The sequence below is a fragment of the Castor canadensis genome, chromosome 4, assembly GCF_047511655.1.
Source record: "Castor canadensis chromosome 4, mCasCan1.hap1v2, whole genome shotgun sequence".
Taxonomy (NCBI): Eukaryota; Metazoa; Chordata; class Mammalia; order Rodentia; family Castoridae; genus Castor; species Castor canadensis.
This window is the reverse complement of record NC_133389.1, coordinates 89412491-89433819: the sequence shown is the minus strand read 5'-3', so window position 1 is coordinate 89433819 and position 21329 is coordinate 89412491. Positions and strand designations below refer to the sequence as shown.

The following is a 21329-nucleotide window of genomic DNA, read 5'->3' as shown; positions in this document are numbered from 1 at the left end:
CGTTTTCCCTGTGAGCTGTTCTCTACCCAATCATGTGTCAGCAGATATTCTCTTAGTGGTAACTCCAGCCATATTGAACAATTTTCCAGGAGTAGTATTTGTTCCATGTGGGACTCTATCTTCCATTTGCATCCACTCATGAACTCAGACACCAATCATCTATGGTAATCTTTTCCTGCATTTATGTATTAACGAAAGGTTAAGCATGCTTGTAAAAGAATCACTCAGATGGTCTTTTAAGAAAATACATTTTCCCTTTCAATAGATTAACTGTGCTCACTCAGCGCAGTTATTGGTCTTTAATGATTTCTTCATAAAATGATATTTCTGTTAAAGCTTACCTCACAGAAATAACACAACTTCTAATTATTCAATGTATAATGTTTTCAGTTTCTCCTAAGTTTGGTGATTGTATGAGATGAAATACTAAAATACTGCACCAAAGCTGTGATTAGCTCTACATTGATCTTTTAAATATTCTAGTTGACCTTTTAATGGCATGATAAAATGTGAAAGTTTGCATTTGTTAACAAAGATACAGCAAGCTGCTAAAAGTCATATTTAAAATTTCCTAGGTTTCTTGTATAGTCCACTATAGAATAATAGGTGCTCTCCTTAAAAAAATCCATCTAATTATTCTTAAAGCTTTGTTTAAAGAAAATTTCCACAATGAAATGGGAAGGATGAAGTCCATCTAGTCTGTTTTCCTGATGAATAAACATATTTATGAGTAATTAATATTAATTACTAGGATCCTGGAAGCCATTTCTCTGGCAGACTTAAAAGCTTCATAGTACCTTGTACAGTCAGTTGTTGACATTATAATTATTCTCCTATTTTAGAAGAGTGAGTAATTATCATAGCAAACACTCTAATTTCCCATACACATAATTACACCCATTGTCTGAAGAAAGACAGGAATATAAAGATTCCTAGTCTAAATAGACTTTTTCCTCACTTCTATAAAATTCTATAAAACCTAGTAGGGTGAACAAAACGAACAGTAAAACTTACTGCTCTAAGAACATCTCACCACATTATTCTCAACGTTGTTATGGAAAAGCCAGTCCCTGGTCCCAATGACAATTCACCAGTGAGAGAGAAGGGTTTTTGAGGAAATGGAAATAAGGTTTATTATTTGCAGAGGAAGGAGAGGACAGGGAGAGTCAGCCTCTCAAAGCTCTATCATCCCACTTCTGAGAGAAAATGTCTGCTTTTTATAGGGGAGGTCAGGGGCTCAGCTTTATTATATGACAAAATGCATGTCCAGAATGGTTGCTGGCTTGGTTCTCCAGGTGTCGTACTCCAAAGCTGTATGTTTCAGCTAAGAGGTTTATTCCTCTGGTGGTCAGAGAAAGTTAAGGAATAGAAGACTGCCTGTTTTAATCAAAGAATAAAGGAAGTTAACTTTGGGTTCTCCAGCATGTAGACAAAATGTGGGGAAAGTGTCAGTTTGAGAAAGAAGCAGCGCTAATTGGCCAATATGTAAGCTGGATATGCCAAAAGTTTTTCCTTTTTGTAGTCTTGGTTACATTTTCCCCAGTCAATTTATTTCTTCCATGTCTATGGAAAAGATGCATCACAATCAACTCACTACTTCCTGCCTTTAGTTAATTCGTGGGCCCAAGTAAGGAGTCAGTGCTTCTCAGCAAAAGGAACTTTTAAGCCTCCATTACAGTGAGAGGATTAAGACCAAAAGTTATTACTGAGGAAATTTTGCAGACCTATGGCTGGCTGTTAACTATAGAAAAACTAGTAATGGAAAGTAAGAGGAGTCAGCTAAACTCAACAAGTGGTTATTGAACACTCTGGAATGCTTGACAATGTGCTAATATCCTGTGGGGATTCCTTACCAAGTATAAGTCCTAATCCCAATCTTAAGGGAAATATACTTTTTGAGGAAACAGGGGGACATAATTGCATATGAAATTCCTAGCAAAAGACAAGATACTTTTAAAAAAAGCTAAGTTGAATATTAAGAGCACAAATGAATGAGAAAAACCATAAATTAAGTTGGCAGATAAATTAGGGTTGAGAAGACAGGGCAAGAGTTAGGTTTTCTTGTAACTATCCCTCAAATTCAGATTAGAGTACAGAAGAGAAAAGATCTTTGAGTCCTCTGTAATAAGGAACAAACAGAGAAATAAAATGTCTCCAAGTTTGAAATGAGAACCAAATCAGCCAGAGAATCTACTCCTTCATTGGTTGTTGTGGGTTGCAGAGAGAAAATGAACAGAGTGGGTGTGAAAAGGAATATAAAATAAATCTAGGGCCACTCTAAAAGTGCATAGGTTGTTCATGTTAGAGAACTAGACATAAAAGTTGCTGAAAAACTGAAATGCTGCCCTTTCTTTGTGTGGAATATTCTGTCTGCATAGAAAAGAAAAGGAAACCTAAGACTTCAATCACGTATGAAGGCACTTAATAAAATTGACTTCTGAGACCCCCCAAGAGGATAGAATAATTAATAGCTACTGTTAATCATGATCAATTAACATGACAACAGAGAAAGATCTGTGACCAAGGGAGAAGAATGAGTCATTGACTTCTTGTAAAAGATCTGTTGGTCAAGTAAATGAAACTGTTTTCTAAGTCAAGTTGAGAATCGAGCCTTTTGACCAAATACACTGAAGGAAATGATTGCTGTCTGAATCAGGTAGCTGATACTGACACCAGGCTTACCTTAACCCATCTGGTTTATTACTCAATGTCTTGCTTCCTTTGATCAGCCCCTGCAATCATCAGATATTCAAAGACGGGAAAAATGCTTTTCTGAGAAGCTTGTTGAAGTCAGAAAGTCAGTGAGCCAGAAAACCCTGTGGAATGGCCTTTTCCAACTCAAGGAACCATTGCTAATGAATGGCGGTGATAAAAGACCCAATCTGCTCTTGTCCTCTTTCAATAGTCTCTTACTTCTGGAGTCCACGCCAAGGAAGAATTATCTTCCTCTAATGTCATTTATATTCGGTCATCCTCCTTAAAATCTACAGAGACCTGTAATTGTTTTGGAGTCAAATTAAAACTGAGGCCTCTGGAATCTGTTCCCCCACTTCCCCTTCCAGTTATGGAATGTCCAATATCATTTTAACATTCTTTTTGCTTGTTTCCACCAGCCAGGACAAGCGATATCCTGAGGCTCTGAAATCCACCACTTCACTCACCTAATTATCCCCAAATCAGAATGTCAGTCCCCTTCATCATTATCGTGAAATCTATCCTCTGACTGACCCCAGCATATGTACACTCATACATACCATCTTCTAGACATTATGTTTCATCTCTTTGCAGCCTCAGTATCATCAGTAATTATCTTGTTCTTGATGTGGTTATGGCTGATTTCATGGCTGCGTAGAATGTGAGAGCATCTTAGAAGTAGGTCCAGAGGGAGTATGTGTATTTCCCAAGGTCATATAGCAAACTAATGACAGGACCAAAATGGCAACCTAGCTAATTAGTCTCATGCCTTCTCTACCATAGGAATCAAGGTGCTTATACTAATAAAAATGTGGACAGTGGGTCAAAAAATAAATTTCCTCTCTGTCTTTTTCAGTAGTGTGATGGCAACAAAACTAAAACTTCATTACTTTAAATTATTGAATGAAATATTGATATCTTATTTAGGATAGCCCTAATTGTTAAATAATAAAGATAATTGGCTATATATTCAAACAAAACTCAATTTTCTTTTTGTTTGATGCTGTAATCTGTTATAATTTTTCCTTACTATGCCTTTACAATACACATCAATCTTAACATGCCAGACCTTCATTTTACCTTGCTTTTCTCCACCACCTACCCTAAAAATGTTCTTCCTATAATGTTTGTATCTCTATCCCTTTGCTAATAAACACCTGAATAACTTTTGTCAAAGAAATTTTAGTCTTATGGTCTAATTCCTATGTGTTTTTTCCTAGAGGACTTCTACCTAGCATTCAGGACATTTTTGAGATCTATCCAAGTGCCCATCTGTCATCTTTACCCTTGAAACTTCTACCTCCACCTCCACCCCTTGTCCTCATCTTTATTTCTCTAGTTCACCCTTTTTTCTCTCATCTCACTTTTTTTTAAAACCAAACTCTGCATTTTTTTTTTTTTTTTTAGTTAGGATAAAAGCTTTGTCTCTCTCCAGTGATGTTATCAACACTACGGATATATACTGGGCTGTTTTTATCTGAGCATCTCAAAATCTGATTCTGATTCTTCTGTTACAGCCAACAGTACAGACTTGAAAAAAAATCAATTCTTAAGTTCCTTATCTGTTTCTCTGTGTCTAGGATGACTGAATCTTTCATAACTAATGGGGATATTGAATTCAGAGGGCTTTATGGAAAAATACATTGCAATTTGTGTAGAAAGCAAAAATGAGGCTACAATTAGATGTAATAACTATAGCTTAATTTAGATCCATTTTACATTGGTTTGGTAGAAATTGGTTAAAATAGAGTTTTTAAATTAAAAGCTAGTTTTTCTGAAAACATTAGTTTAATTTTTCTGCTGATGTGTTTGGTTTATGGACTTATGAAGAAAAAAACTCAGTTGTCAGTTTTAGATTTTCAGATGGCAAGAGAATTAGAAAGGTTATTCTGGGTGTTTATAATTCTTGGAATGGTTCAGCACACATCTGATATCAATTGGTGCATGGCGATACCTGTGACTTTTTGGACACTAATTAAGCAAATCTGAGCAGAGCTACAATTTCTGAATTCATTATTTAGTCTCAATGTTAGGCTTTATGTTTATGCCATTGAATCAAATGTATTCATCTTTTCTGGTAGACTGTTTAATTTTAAATCCCCAATGCATAACAGAATCTTATGTTCCAGATTCCACATTTCTTGAATGAGCTCATATATCTAGAACTATCATTTAACCTCTGACTCTGTTCATTTCTTCTTGTGCTTGAGATCCGTTTGTTGTCCAATATATTAATGTGCCTCTTATGTTTCTTTGATCATGAAGTTATTATTCACCAAGACTATTATTGTAAGAATACTACATAACTTGAACACATGTAAGGAAAGTTTTGAAAAGAAACATATAGGGCATACTGTTCTGTACATCCTCAAGTATCTCCCAAGCATCAGCTCAGTGCAGAACAGCTCCAGAGGAGCTAATGCCTCTTTGTATTAAGCACAACTCAGGGATTTGTTTGAGTAGATGGTGAGGCCCCTCCTGTTTTGGTGGAAGTTTCACATGGTTATACTGGTGGCACTAGAATTTCCACACCAAGCAAAGATAATTCCTTTCCAAGTTCTGTGGCTCTTCTTTAACTTTTCCATATTATCACCTACTAACATAATAAGAGTAATAAAATAGGTTAGAGACATTCGTTGACTTTGTATATTTCAAATCAACTGTTCATGTTTTAATTTCTCTCTAAGGGATTGGCACACCACCCATCAAGCCATCTGTTTGAAATCACACTAGATAATGGGATTGAAAAATATATTTTAGGGATATATACATTATACACATTCTGGTGGCATCTGAGATGCAGTTAGTTTCTCTATTCTTACACTGAAACCTAATTTAAAATATATTTTCCTTCAGGGTTAATAGATGATCTGCTTAAAATTACATTTTTGAGCTTTTCAAACGAAATACAGTTACAGTACTTCTCTAACATGTAGTGACTATTAAGGGCTAAAAATTCTACAGAATTTATCAAAAGTGGTTGAACTATATTAGACAATATAAGCTCTATCATTTCAGTTAGTCATAGCTTATTTTTACATTGGACTTTCTAGTTTTTAAAGTGCTTTACCATATATTATCTTCCCAGTAATGCTCATTCTTCCCAGTAATGCTGTGAAATTGGCTTGTGAGATTGCATTCTCCCCAATATATAGAGGAAACAGGCTTAAAACAACAAAGTTTTAAGTTAGGTAGGTTGTCAAAAAACAAACAAAAAACACTTGCCAAGTAAATGATGTAATTCAAACTAGAAACTGGTGGCATTTACCAGGCTGTATTTAAACATTTTGTGATCCTGTGATTTAACCTCTTAATTCAGTTCTTTCTTCATACAGTACTCAGAAGCATTTATGCAAAATCTTCATCAGATCGTATTGCTCACATGTTTAAAGCTTGAAATCAAGTTACATTTCATTCAGGATAAAATCCCAAATTCTTCTTAGGATAACATGCCACAACTGTCCCCTTGTTCTCCAGGCTTCAGCCACACCAGCCCTCTTTTTTGTTCTTGCAATGTGTGACAAAGGACTTCCCACTTGCTGTGCACTTGGCCTAGCATGCTGGTCCCCTCTCTTCACCCAGCAAATCCCAGTTGTCACAGAGGTCTCAGTGTCAATCTTACTTCTTCAGAGAAACCAGCCCACTACACAGAATCAGTTCCTCTTGCTGCTATCTTCCAGCAAGCTTTAATTACTTACCACAATTAGCATGCATGCATTTTTTGGTGTAGTCTTTCTCTTAGTACCTGTCCTCTCACTGCAAGTCTATAAGCCTGATGAAGACAGCAGCCATGCCTAGTGATTCATTGCTTGTCTCAGGGTTAGTCCAGTGTTTAGTTGCTCAATGAGTATTTGTGGCCTGAGTGAATGACTGTATCCTTGTCAGTGGTACATAGCTTTCTCCCAGCATAGTTCTCAAATTAGCGAATAGTCAGAATAGATGAAGATTTTTTCCCCTTCCTAGGAACATGATTGTGTAAGTGACTTTTTGATGCTTGAATGATTTAAGCAACTCTTAGAAAATTATCAGGACCAGAGTTAAAAAATAATTACATAAGGAAACTGGCATCTCCTACCCTTAAGGTTTAATCGAGGGATATCTCAATTAAGCAGGAGGTGGTAAAAGCTCTGTTACTATGTAAAGGCTGTCAGATTTGTAAGCTCATTTGTAAATAAAACTTGGTTTTATGACTGATTCTTTGTCTAGGATTCAACTTGCTTGTCCTTGAACAGGGAAAGTGCTTTGAAATTCTGCTCTTGATTCTGATTTCTTTTTCTCCACCATGATATACAGCCTGCCCTGCTCGAACATGACATAGATGTTTCTAAAAATCACTGCACTCTGCAAAACCACAAAATAGAAACTATGGAGCTTATGGGGGGGAATGACTAGGGATGGAATATTAAAGTCTTTGCCAGTGACACCTTAAAAAAAAAGAAACCTAATAAAAATGGTGGATAAGTTCTACATGTGTTAAATGTTAATAAACAAATGCTGCAATAAATTTGGCATTTTACCTTGAAAAAGACCTGCAGTTTGTTTATGGGAGTTGGCATCGAAAGCGAGGCAGCCTGTGAGTTACTGTAAAAGGTGGAAGGCAGGCTGCCTGGAATCACAGGGAATCTTGTAGCGTGGCTGTGGCTGAATGTGGCTCATACACGCACAGTAGACTGAGGTCTGTTTGAAATGTGTTGCTTTGTGTGTTTCTGTGCAGGACGGATCAGCAGCATGGGTATGGTTTTCCATGTTCACCTCATTTTTCTCAGGAATGAGGTTGGTCATAAGCAAATGTGAGAGTTGTGTGGTGCTTAACTTGTCCCTTAATTTATTGCATTGGGACAAATTTGCACTTTTAAAGTAAGTGTTGCCAGAGAACTGGCAGTAGTGTAGAGAATAAAAGGGAGGAGATTGGGGTCAGGAAAACTTAGAGCTAGTCTCAGAGCTGCCTCTTTAAGCAGGGGAACCTGAGCAGACTCCTTCCCTCTCTTTGTCTTTCAGTGCAGGGATAGTGACCAATATAGCCAAGTTGTCTGAGGAGCAGACACAATAGTGAAAGGAGAAGCATTTTGTAAATGTCTCACTCCTTTCTCCTCCTCTTGAGGTAAAAGCTCCAGAGAAACCTGTGGGAGAAAAAATCAAAATTACTTTGGGGACAAACTAAATTATACCCAGGATATAACTATCCACTATTCACACCATTCACAACAGCCAGGCTTTGGAAACAGCCCAGATGCCCCACTACTGTTGAATGGATTAAGAATATGTGGAGTTTATACATAATGGAGTTTTATTCAGCCTTAAAGAAGAATGAAATTGTGTTGTTTGCAGGTAAATGTATGGAACTGGAGAACGTCATGTTAAGCAAAGTAAGCCAGGCTCAAAAAGTCAAAGGTTGCATATTTTCCCTTATATGTAGAAAACTAGACCTATATCAGTTAAGTGTATATATATATATATATGTGTGTGTGTGTGTATATATATATATATATATATAGAGAGAGAGAGAGAGAGAGAGAGAGAGAGAGAGAAAGAACCAAATTATATTAGTGGGTCTGTTTGAGGGGACTACAGGAGGCTGGAGAGGAAAATAAAATGTTAGAGAATGAAAAATATTAAAGCAAACATCTGTATATGAATATATATATGTATATATATATAAAGCTTTTGAATATTAGGGGAATATGGTGATACAGAAAGAGTATGTAATAGGGGGAGTTATTTGATTAAGCAAGATATATACAGGCTTGACGTGCCAAAGAAAAACCCCCTTGGACCATCAATATTCACTTTAAAAAATGAAGGACAGGAGGGTAAAACAGGTCTTTTCTAGGGATGGGTATCAGTGGGAGGGGTCTGGGCATAAGGAAAAGGTACATGAGGGTGTATATGGTAGTTGTATTTTGTATTCATATATGGAAATAGAAGAATGCAATCTGTTGAAATTGTTCTAAGAAGAAGAGAGGGAGGAAGAAAGAGGGAGAATGATGGAGGGGGAAAACCTAAGATATATTGTAAGCACATATGTAAATATCACAATATATCCCCCCTATACAACTGTTATATGCTAATTAAAAAATCTAGCCAACCCATTATTACTGTATACTTATAATCATATATATATGTATATGTATATATACAAAAATTTTGGTAAAAAAAACCTATGGAAAATAGATGTGGATTATTGTCAAATTTTGCTGGATTAACTGAAACAGAAGCTGTTTGAAAGAAATGTATTTTAGTAAACAATTTTGCCTTCATTGTCTTCATTCCCTATCTGTCTCTGTGGTATAGCTCTCTCTCTCTCTCTTTCTTTCTCTCTCTGTATGTGTGTGTGTGTCCGTGTTTGGAAAGGCATCAGCAAATTGAACAGAAAGGATTATTCATGTGGAAAAGGAAGGTCTGACTTATTTGATAGTAGGGACTCTTCAATCTGACATTGAATGAATCTATGAAACATTTTCTTAGTTTTGAAGCAAAGGAGTATGCTGTTTTCTCTGCAAAACTTCATATCCTTGTAGCATTTACTTTTGAACTAGTTAACATGTGTCATTTCTCCCCACTGGCCATTTTTAGAATCAAAGCAGTGTTCCAAATTTTGTAATAGAGGTGACTTGTCTATGTTCCTTCTAGTCCAGTGAGTCAACACAGAGAGGAATGTTGATTGTGTGGAAGGACTTAGGGTTTTTTATTGAGGTAAAATATACTTAATTTGACATTTGCCATTAATTTTAACATTTTAACCATTTCCACAGAGAGGTGACTGTAGTACATTTCTCTTCCACAATCTCATTTTTTTTGTTTCCTTTCCAAAGCTTCCAGAATATAACATTCCAATGGAATGAAGATTTGATTTTGATTTGTTCCAATGTCAATAAAAGTAACTGATTGTAGGGGTTAAAATGGACTAAATTAGGACTTAGTTCCAGAATCAATAAGCAAATGTATTTCCCATACTAAATGTGTATTGGGTAATATACTAAAAATGTGAAGTATATTTGCACATAGGATATAGTTGTAATCCCAAATGTTTATCCAATTGGAGATTATGATAAATGCACACGAAAAACAATAGAAAAAGTAAGGACCTCAAGGGTGGGAAATACAGTAGGTGCTATTGGAATTTAGGGACTGGGTGATGAAATGAGGAGGGAGAAGTTTGTAAAGGCAAGGCTGAAGGTTGAGCCTGGGAGGAGCCCTAGGCTTTCAATAGACTTCAGGGAGGTTTTTCCACAGGAGCAAAGGCATGGTCAAAGATGCAGGGGATGGGTAAGTATATTTAGAGGATCGTGTTCATCTCTAAATATACTCTAATGTTTTCTTCATGATCTTTAAGATAACTTTTCTCCTATAAGTTAGAGCTAGAGAAAATTTATCTTTGCTATTCCGGGGTGATTATACCCCACGCAAGGGATCATATTTAACCCTGAGTAAACATGAGATAGTCATAGTATTTGGTTTATTTCAACATAGAGGCCTCCAATTCTCTTATTTCCCTGTAGGAATGTACATCCTTCACAATGAGGCATTGCATTTTTAGTTTTTATCACAAAATTATATATCCTGTATGCAAAGTGCTCCAGTTAGTAACAGCAACCACCATAACAATATGGCATGCTTTAATAAAATGCAATAATAACAACAAAGCACAAACACAACAAAAACAAACAGTGTAGCTGAGTAAATGTTACCAGGGGATCTAAGCTGTGTGCGCACCCATCTATTCTGGATCATCCAGTCCTCCTTTCAGTTCCTACTGCCCATTGGTGAGATGAGCTAGCTTTTTTAGGATTATGAAAACAGTGGGTGGCCTGACATATTTTTATCTGTAAAAACCAGACTGAACAAAATTAAAACTAATTCTCTAGCCTTATACTCATTATCTCTGTGGTCTAATTAACTCAAAATTCTTGGTCCTCCTGTAAAAACAATGATGTTCCCTTTAAAGCATATGCCAGGAATTGAAGAGATGAAATAATTTTGAATAGATAATGCTCTTGTTATTATCTGAATTCCTATGCTTTTGATAGTATTTTGGAGTCATAGTTCCTGTAGGACACCTCCTGGAAATTATTCAACTATTAGAGTCAAGTCATCCTAGACTCAAAATCTTTTATCTTCTGATTTCTGTGATCTTGAACACGTTTCTTAGATATCTTTGATCCTTGGCTTTTCAGTCTATAACAAGAGATTAATAACAGAATCTACTTCATAAGGCTATCAGGATAAAATTTATATATATAAAACTCAAATATTTGTACACACATATGCATATACATGTACATATACAAATATATAGATAGCTCAAAATAGCACTTAGGAGCCAACAGCTATACTAATTACTTTTGTCATAATCTACTTGTTTTAAAGTCATCCTCTTTGTTGGCTTTCGTAGCATGAGAAGCTGATACATGAACTGGAAGAGGAGAGACACTTGCGTCTTCAAAGTGAGAAGCGGTTGCGGGAGGTGACCCTTGAGTCGGAGCGCAACAGAATCCAGATGCGTGGTCTGCAGCGGCAGTTCTCCAGGTACTGATTTCCCTGAGTGGCATCTCTCCCTGCACTAGTAACACCTGGTTGCATTTCCAGTGATGCAACTTTTGTTGTGTTTGACAAACTGATTTGCCCACGGTTTAGACTCTATTCTGACCAAGCCATCCTATGACCTCAAACCAATTGTCTGAAACTTTGCATTTTTACCTGACATAGTCTGGGCTTTATTGAAGCTGCTAGTCTTTTCTCTTTTGGTGGTTACCTCAAGCGTTTTTCACGGAGTTTGTGGTAGCTTTGCAGCCTATGGTCATGTCCTGTGTAAGCTCATCTTTGGAGTGTGATATTCCGTTAGTTATCATTTCAGGAGAGAGAAAGTGAATACAATCAGTCAGTAAATGCTTTGTCATATATGAGTGGTTAAAAAGAAAGAATAAATGAGTTCCTTTTTAAAAAAAATGTGTAACTGGAATTCAAAGAAGGATTCTGAAAAACTAGCTCTTCTTAGATTTAATTCTAGCACAGTGAGAATCTTTCAACCGCAATTATAGTTAATATGAGGACAGGTGTTGGTTCAACCTATTATGTTAAAATATATTCAGTGCCATAGGAAAAAGTCCAAACTTGTGCATTTAGAGTCCTGGCACCAGATGGGGCTCTTGTGAGGGGCAATCTTCATTCATTGCTATAGTTCATCATTGATAAAACTAGGAAAATAATTTGTTTCACTTATCCATCATGAGGTTATCCCAGGATGTATATGTTTGAGATGTTGCCTGAAAATGTTTGTGAACAAAGTGTATAGTTCTTGTCTTACATTCATCACTGGGATTTGGCTGACTATATGACCAGTGATTGATAATACAGCTTCCTCATTATGAAGCATAATTTTTGCATGTGTTGTAGAGAGACACTGATGTTCAGCTTTCTGATTATTTATCTCACTGTGACTAATACCTTGCATGCTTATGACTTGGTTTAGGAGCTTGCTGGAGGAACAGGGAAGAAAGGATGGACAACTTCTGTGTGTTTAGTACCATAACTTAACACCCTGTTTAACTCCTCAAGCCCATGATAATACACAGGTACTGCAGAAATGCACCAATCAACATTTTGACAAATCCAAGTCCCACTACTCATGGGGTACTACTTATAATACCTTATCTTCAATGTCACTCATTTGATGGGAACTCTCACTTTATGTGTCCCACTTGCAAATAATGGACCACCCCCTCCACTTCAACTTTAAAATAAGCACTGTTAATGATATAGGGAAGGAGCATTGTCTAATTGAGATGTCTTTATGTTCAGCTGTTGATTTCCATGATGTGGGCCCCATGACACAGTAAATTATTTTCACATTATGCTGGGTCATCTGCTATAAATCAAATGACAATCCCATCCAGGTTTGACTTATAGAAGAGTCAAACCTACATCCTAGTCTGAAAGAGAAGATAATTATATGGACAATAAATGGTGGTTGGTTGGTTGGTTTTACATACTGCTTTTATGAGGATTTTTTTCCCAGTATAATCAGTTTTCTTATGTAAAGCTCTATTGAAACTGAAAAGTTCAAGTGTAATTTACTGCCAGACAACTAATGTAAATCAGCAAAAGATGTGGAGAAAGCATATATAACAGATAATTACATGATAATTTGAGAAGATCTGCTGAACTATTTCTGATGGTCTTTCACAGATTAAATTTTGGTTTTGAAGACATTTCTAGTAATTCTTATTTAAACAATCCTGTTAATTTTAGTCTTTGTAAAATTGTCAGTATTATAGCATACGTTTATAACGTATCACCCTTGGACATGGTTGGTACCCAAATGGTCATATAATCCAAACTATTATATTGAATCACAACCTTTTTTATTTATACATTTATCCTTTTTCACCCTGGATTGATGAATATATTTTGTATGTGGGAATACCTGGAATGTAGAATTATTTTGTGTACTGAGATCACTTTTAGTAATTAAGTTTGTACCATACTTTTCTTAAGGAAGGTGGAATGGCTTACAATGAAGGCATATTTACAATAAATTGGACAAAATAAAACAGAAAAGAAAAGACACAAAAGAAGAATGTGACAAGTAATCATAGTGACATAGCCCAATAAGTTTTCTAAGCATGAATACTAATTTATCTCTGAGATTCCTGGTTGGTAGGTTTAAAAGGAAAACCCATGAAATTGATGATTCTTATGTCATAATCAAAGGCTACTTTGATGTTGTACTCCTTGAAGACAGGAACATAATCTCTGGCAGTAAGTTCACAATGAAACACATCACATAGGCCTCTTCTCAGAGGACATTGAGGATACAGTAAATGGTGGGCAAGGTGGTACAAATTAGGATTCTTACAAGTGCTACTGCATTCTTTCTGCTTTGTCACTTATGTCTGAAAAGTTAAGTAGTGTCTGAATTTCATACTATACAAAATAGAAATGCTAGGTCTGTGTCTGAGGGATCAGGTGAAGCAAGGACTATTCCATTGCCTGATGTTCTCCAGTTAGCCAGTATACTGCAATTCATAGGAACATCTGTATACATGGGTGTCTTTCTAATACTGCTTTTTTTTTTTTTTTTTGCAATAATGAAGTTTGAACTCAGGGTTCAAACTCATGCTTGTTAGGCAGGTGCTCTACCACTTGAGCTACTCTGCCAGCCCTGTTTTATGTTGGGTATTTTTGAGATAGGTTCTCCAGAGTTATTTGCCTAGGCTGGCCTTGAATCTTGATCATCCTGATCTCTGCCAACTGAGTAGCTAGGATTACGGATATGAGCCACCTGCACCCAGCTTCTAATATAGCTTTTATGAATCTGTGTTGCAGAGGCATAAGATGCTGGGGCCTGAGCTACATTGGGTGACATGGTTTTTGGTATTTCTGGTGGCGGTGTAGATTTAGAGGTCTTTAAGCAGTGCTTAGGGGCTTCTGAATCTCACCTTCAGGGAAGAAGTGGGGTAATAGAGAAGGAAGTGAACGATGAAGGTAGAAGCTGCGATAGGTAAGGTATATGGGAGGTGGAGTTCAAGTGTCAGGGAGAAAGATTCAAGAGAAGTGGTCCAGGGCTTAGTTTTATGCAATTTCAGCTGAACTGTGTGCTGGGTTCAACAGCTTAAAGGTACCAGGCAAACCTGAACATTTGTGATCATCTGTATTAATAGATAGTGGGATCACTTAGGTGATAAAAATCCATAAAAATGCTTGAATGAATCATTCTCTTTATGTTACCATCAAACCTTTAGTCACAATTCTTTCCTCCCCCTTGACCTCTGATTAGGGTACAGTGACCAGCAATGGTCCAATTTGGGAAATTAAGAAAAAACATATGTAGCCAGAGGTGGCACAATCAGCTCTAAACTCATAAGTCAGAAATTGCCTGCATTGAGGATGACTCAGACGGGCATAGAAAACTTCCTCAGATCATTTACATTCTTCAGGGTAAATGCAAAGAAGAAAAGAAAAGACACCTTCAAATTAAGCCTTCCCCACCAAGGGAGCTCTTCATTAGGTATACTTAGCAGCAGGTGGTGGCATCATTAGGGCTGCTTCTTGCTTGTCTTACTATGTGATGATGTAAATCAAACTTGCTTTCCAGATGTGCTGATGATTGTTCAACCCATTGTCTGGTGGTATACGTGATTAGCCATATTTTATGGGGGGTTAACTTTGTAATCATTTAAAATTTTATATACCTCCCTTCCCCAACTACTGTAACTGCTTTGTTCAAATTGTGATTGTCCAGAAAGCCAAGCTTAGGGGTGAAGACTGTGGCACTGCCTTCCTTCCTAGGTGAAAACACTCTAATCCCCCAGCCTTATTATTTTACCTGGAATACCAAAGTGTTTGTGCTTCAGTGAAAGTCACTTCAGGAACATTATCCAGCTGGGTGGGATTTATTGAGTTGAAGTAAGTGATTTTTTTTATGTAGATTTGTGGGCTGGGCATGATGGTTTATGCTGTTATCCTAGCCACTTGGAAGGTGGAGATCAGGGGAATCGTAGTTGCAAGCCAACAAGAACAAAATGTCATCAAGGTTCCTATCTCAGTCAGTAAGCCAAGCATGGTGGCACACGCCTCTGATCCTGGCTACATGGGAAGTCTTAGATAAGTGAATTGCAGTCTGAGGTTGGCTCAAGCCAACTGTGAGACCCCACCTGAAAAATAACTTAAGCAAAAAAGGACTGGGAGTGTTGCTTAAGCTGTAGAGCGCCTGCCTCCTAAGCATGAGGCCCTAAGTTTAAACCTCATTACCAACAACAACAAAAAGTAGATTTGTGAATGGGAGACAACTTTGCAAAGTACTGATTTCATACAAACCATGTATGATTTGCAGATCAGTTTGAATTGGTCCCTTTGGAAATAATCTAGTCGGATCACAGATTATTCCTGAAAGCTTAGTTCTTATCACAAAATAATCACTTTTATTGTGTGCACAATAAGAGCACAGAAAAAAATAGAATCCAGGTAAAGAGGTCTTACCTACATATATGAACCAAAAAAAGTTTCAGCTGTAAATGAAAAGGAAGTTTGTTTAGATTCAGGGCAGCCAAACTTGGTATTTGTTAACAGGTTATCATACTTTGGCATGACTAGTTACCTAAAATTAATGACTGCATAGTGATAATAGTAAGGCATATTTTATTGTGTAACAATTTTATGCTGCAATATATTTGAGCTTTACATTAAAATTGGGCTGGTGGATTCACCATCCAGCAGAAATATTTTATAAAGCTTGACTGAAGAGTCAGCAAACTGTATCACATCCAAATGATCAGGAATCATTGTTTCTACAAAGCCTTGAGATATCCCCGTGTGTTTACAACAGGCATTGTAATTTTAGGGCACAGTTTAGTCACTCATAATTGGCCAGGGTAGTTCAAAATCATTAAAACAGTGTCAAAGCACCCACTCCCTACACCCAGGATTTCTCTGCACCTGTTCTGACTTTCTCCCCCGGTACTGTTATTGCTGCCTCAAAGCTATTTCTTTGCTTACTATGATGGGAATTCTCCTATCACAGTTGATTGCTATGCCTAAGTGCAGTCTCCTGCATGCTGAACTTCAAGGAGTGGTAAATGGAGATGGTTTTATCACTTAACTCGTTCACTGGTTGCTGCTCACATCAGCTCTCAGAGACTTTATAGAGTCCCAGGGCTCTTTTTCTGCTGCCCATTTGGAAGCCATAGGTAACTGGCATGGAATTGACAGAAGAGGATAATATACCCTTAAATGTCCTACCCACGTACTCCCTCTGCCTCTGGATCTGTCTGGTACATTAAAAGAACATTTTCTCTGCATCTTTAGAAGGAGTGAAATATAACAAGATGAGAAAAGCTATCAATTGACCTTTGGACAATCACTGGCTCTTCTGTTCCTCTTCTACATTTGTTGACATCTCCGATGGTCTGTCAGCTTTAACTCACCTCACAGGCTGCTCTCCTGAGTGCCTTGTTCCTCCTGATGAATATAGAGGGCAATTATCTATTGATTTGGTGTTGCTATTTCCACATCATTGGCAATATTTCTGTCTGAGACTTTTCATAAAAATGGGAGCCTCATCTACTGCTCTGTACCAGAAATTTAAAATGGCAAAGCAACATTGGTTGGAGGATAAATTTCCTTCAAATTACAACAGATGGAAGAAAGGATTTTAGATGGGATCTCTAAAAATGCCTGGTTAGCATAAGGTGGATCATATTTTGATGTTAGCAGTGTACATCCTAGTCACCTAGCATGCATACGCTCACTTGAGGAAAGCAGAAGGCTGAAACCAGCTATGTAGGAAACAGGAAAGAAAAGTCATTTCCACCTCCTTTGGCAATCACTAACTTACTTAAAGTAGAACATTACTTTGTTCTTTTGTATTTCTGTTTTGGCCTAAGAAGTGTTGGCATTGTATACTTTTCTTCTTCAATTCTTAAAAGAGCTACATGTTGTTGATTAGACAACATGGAAGTTACAGTGTCTATTCCTTCCTGATAAGGAGTAAAATATTGACACATAGAATAGTTCCCTTTTCAAACTGTTTAAGTTATTTGATCCTTCTGGTTCTGTTTCCTCATTTGCAAAATGTGCATTGCATTCTAGTTATATAATGCTTTTTATGCTTATTAGAAAGCAGCGAGTTGGAAATGAAATGCATTTATTTACTGTGTGAATCAATAATTGCAGTTAGAAGTGGGGCTTTAAAGTTTCTAACGACAGGTTTCCATGTTGAGATCTGGGTGAATTGGCTATAGTCTGGGCTGTAATCACAGGGTGGCTCTGAGGAGCTGGCTTCAGACTTTGTCTGTCTTGGTACTTGACTCTGGAGAAGTTAAGATTAGAAAACTGCCATCCCCAGAGGAAAATTTGTTTTGAGGACAGTCAAAATTAAATACTGAGGAATTCGACTGACAAAAGAAAGCTAAGATACTTTGCAGTGAACATAATCATTATTGCTCTTGGCTTTGATTTTGTGAACTTATTTGAACCAGTCTGGGAACAACGCGCAGTAGAGAGAACTATATGATGACCATAACTGTTTTCATTGCTAAACAATTTCTCTGAAGAATAGCCATAAAAATACCGGTAAGTTAGCCTCTGTTCCACATATTTTTTTCAATGACCTATTAAAACATCTAATGGGTTATTATCTCACCCCAATACACTCTTAGGAAATAAGTCTGAGATATAGAAGAATGTATTTTCTTTTACAACTGGAAACCAAAATCAACCCTATTCTCAACAATAAAAGCTTTTTTTCTGAGGTCATGCTTAGAGAAAGTTCACTCTTTTAAGTGTACAATTTGATAAGTTTTGACAAACTTGTATCCTCATGCAACTATACCATAATCAAAATACAGAATATTTCCATATTCTTGACAAGTCATACCCATGCTCCTGGAAATTACTGATCAGACTTCTCTCCCTGTAGCTTTGCCTTTTCCAGAGACATATGAAGTTAAGACTTAATTTCTTAATATCTGGCTTCTTTCACTTGGCATGGTTCTGTTAAGATGTGTCCCTGTTTTTGTATCAGTGGTTCATTTATCTTTATTGCTAAGAAGTGTTCCACTGTATAAATCTACTGTTGTTTTTGTTTAACCTGTTAACCTAAGAAGGACATTTGTGTTTCCTCCAGTTTGGAGTGAGTATGATTAAAACTGGTATAGAAATTCATGTCGGGTCTTCTAGTATATAGTCATGTCTTTTGTAAAAATAGCTAGGGTAGGATTACTGAGCCATATGGTAAGCATTTGTTTCACTTTGTAAGAAAATCCCAAACTGTTTTCTAAAAGGGCTGTGCCATTTTGCATTTCTTACTATCAATGTGTAGTTCTAGTTGTTCCATATCGATAAATACTTTTTGAAAAAGAAAACGTACATACAGAAAATCACACCAACTAAATACTTAGCTTAATGAATTTTGTAAGGTAAACAACTTGTAACCAATAGTAGGTCATGAAAGAAAACTCTGCCACACCCAAAATCCCCTCCACCTGCTTCTTTACAATCTCATCCTTCTCCCAATGAGTAATTGTTGTTCTGACTTTATAGAAATACACTTCTCCCACCTTGTATTTTTGGTGGTTTGTCATTTAATGTATATCACTGGAGAGTTTAGTTTAATCTTGTCCATTTGTTTAAAAAAGAACCTATAGGTTTCTCTTCCCCTTCCTTTTCCTTCAGATTTAGCTGTTGAGGAACATAGAGCATTTGACTTAGAGCTTCCCGTAGTCTAAATTGTATTGATTGCCATTGGGGCCGTTCCACATGTTCCTTTAGCTTTCATTTCTTTTTTTGCAAATTGGCAGCTGCTTCTCTAATTGCTCCTAATAATGATCTAAATAAAGAGCTAATTGTTGTTGCCTGTTCAAGTGACAGAGAACTTTTCTAGTTCTCTAGTACATCTCTGATACCACTGCTGATGACCTTTGCCATGTTATATATTCAGTAAATATTTGTTGATTGAGGAATGGATGAATGAATGAATGAATGAATGAATGAATATCTTCACTGAAGTGGAAAGATGCAGCCAGGATTGTACTGTGAATGACCTAAGATAAGCATATGGAAGAATTTTATGAATAGTGTGTTTATGATAGAAATTTGCTTCCAAGGGATGTTGTAGAAAGGCCATTTCTGGGGATCTTTAAAATTTTGATAATAGTCATCATTCTTAGAGTTATAAACCGTGATGGCCTGGGAGGATGAAGACCTGGTTTCCCGTTCCCCGGCTTCTATGATAGAGTGCTCACCTATAAAAGATGAGTTGCCTATTTCAGAGTCCTCTTTGCGGTATTCCTTTCTGCAGGGCACTAAATGGAATTTGGTGCATTGAAAGTTTACTTCCCATAGGGTAAAGTTTACCCTCAGAGAGTCCTTTATGACCCTCCGATGTCATTTCTGCCCGTCTCTCTGTGCTTGTATATGGGGCAGATGCAAAGGCTACAGTTGCAGGCATGTGGGTTACTGCTCTGATTACCTTTTTGGTCCATAGGCAATGTATTTAATGAGTGGCAGTCATGCAGATATACCTCTGAGTGCTGGTTGTAAACACTTGAACTGTTCTTTGGTATCCTTTGTTTAATTTGTGAAAAATAATTCAGTTAAGATGGTCCTTGTTTATAAATGTCTACATCTGCTTATACTCTCTCTACAACAAAATTAGAGATAAGGGCAAAATAGTTTCTGCTGGGTATTGAGGGGGTGGGGGGGAGAGGGAGGGGGCTGGAGTGGGTGGTAAGGGAGGGGGTAGGGGCAGGGGGGAGAAATGAACCAAGCCTTGTATGCACATATGAATAATAAAAGAAAAAAAAAAATAAATGTCTACATCTGTTGCTAACAAACAACCTCAAGCTTTGAAGAACGTTTCCTGAAAATGAAGTAGGGAATTAGCTATGCTGAAGCAGTGGGGTTGTGACAGAAGAAATGTGTTGTAGTTTTCATTAAATTGTGTTTTGAAATTATTTTCACATTTCTCCTGACCTGTCAGTTATAGTAGTAGCAAGTGACAGGATGAATTTTCTTAAGATGGCAAATACAAATTTCTTTTCCCATTTTTAATTCCTTTAACCAATTAAAACTCTTATATAAGTTTTATAATATTTTTATTGACATTGATAGCAACATGACCACAAAATGACTGTGATTTATGCACATTTTGTTTTTCATTGTCACTAAAACCGTTCTGTATATTATTTCCTTCAAGCCTCACCACAACCTTGTAAATAGGTGAGAAAGCATAGTATATCTTACTTTTGTAAATGTACTATTGAAGCTCAAAAAATGAAGTAACTTACTTATGAACCTAGCTAAGAGGACCTGAATCTAGAACTCAGGACTCCTACTTCAGGCAACCTGCTCTTTTTGTTCCCTCATTCATCTTTTTTTAAGTTTACAATCCAGAGTAGAAAGTGAAGCTTTAAAGTAAGCAATACAGAATTTAGCCTTGATCACAGTGTTACACATTCTGCCACTGATAGTATTTTTTAAACTTGATTGTTAACAATCCACTGAGATGGTACCCAAGGTAAACATAGGCTGGAGGGATAATGTTCAACTAGGAGGAAAATTTGGTTAGGAAGTTAAGGTGAATATGGTTGATGTACTTTCTATACAAGAATGAATATAGAATTTTTAAACCTGTTGAAATCACCCTAAGAAGGGACCTAAGGTTGAAAGGGGAAAAATAGAGGGGATGAACCAATTCGGGCTATGATACATATATAAATGGAAGTGTCACAATGGAGCTCCCTATATAGCTATTACAAACAAACAAACAAATAAAAATGTCTTCTTTCAAAAATGGAGAACAGGAAGGTAAAACAGGTCCTGTCTAGGGAGTTGGTATCAGTGGGAAGGGAGAGGATATGAGGAAAGGGGGTAGGAGAGGGTGAATGTAGTGGAAATATTACGTACTCATGTGTGAGAATGGAAAAATGAGACCTGTTGAAACTATTCTAGGAATGTGAGGGGGGGAATAAAGGAGAATGAGGAGGGGGTGAACTCAACTATGATATATTGTAAGAACTTTTATAAATGCCACAGTGTACCCCCAGTACAACAATAATTTGACAATAAAAATAAATTAAAAATAAATAAATAAGAAGGAAAACTTGGAAGCCAGACATGGTGGCACACATTTGTAATAC

At 36.8% G+C, this 21329-nt stretch overlaps 1 protein-coding gene across 15 annotated transcripts in view; it reads left to right on the top strand.

The window, feature by feature from the left end:
- Nckap5 (NCK associated protein 5) overlaps positions 1–21329 on the top strand; it is a 927122-nt gene that overhangs the window by 492477 nt on the left and 413316 nt on the right. For all 15 annotated transcript variants that reach the window (XM_074070604.1, XM_074070603.1, XM_074070605.1 and 12 more), the window contains one exon: positions 11087–11220. In XM_074070604.1, the coding sequence (XP_073926705.1) occupies positions 11192–11220 (29 nt within the window). In that variant the 5' untranslated portion in view covers positions 11087–11191. The remainder of the gene's footprint in view (positions 1–11086; positions 11221–21329) is intronic.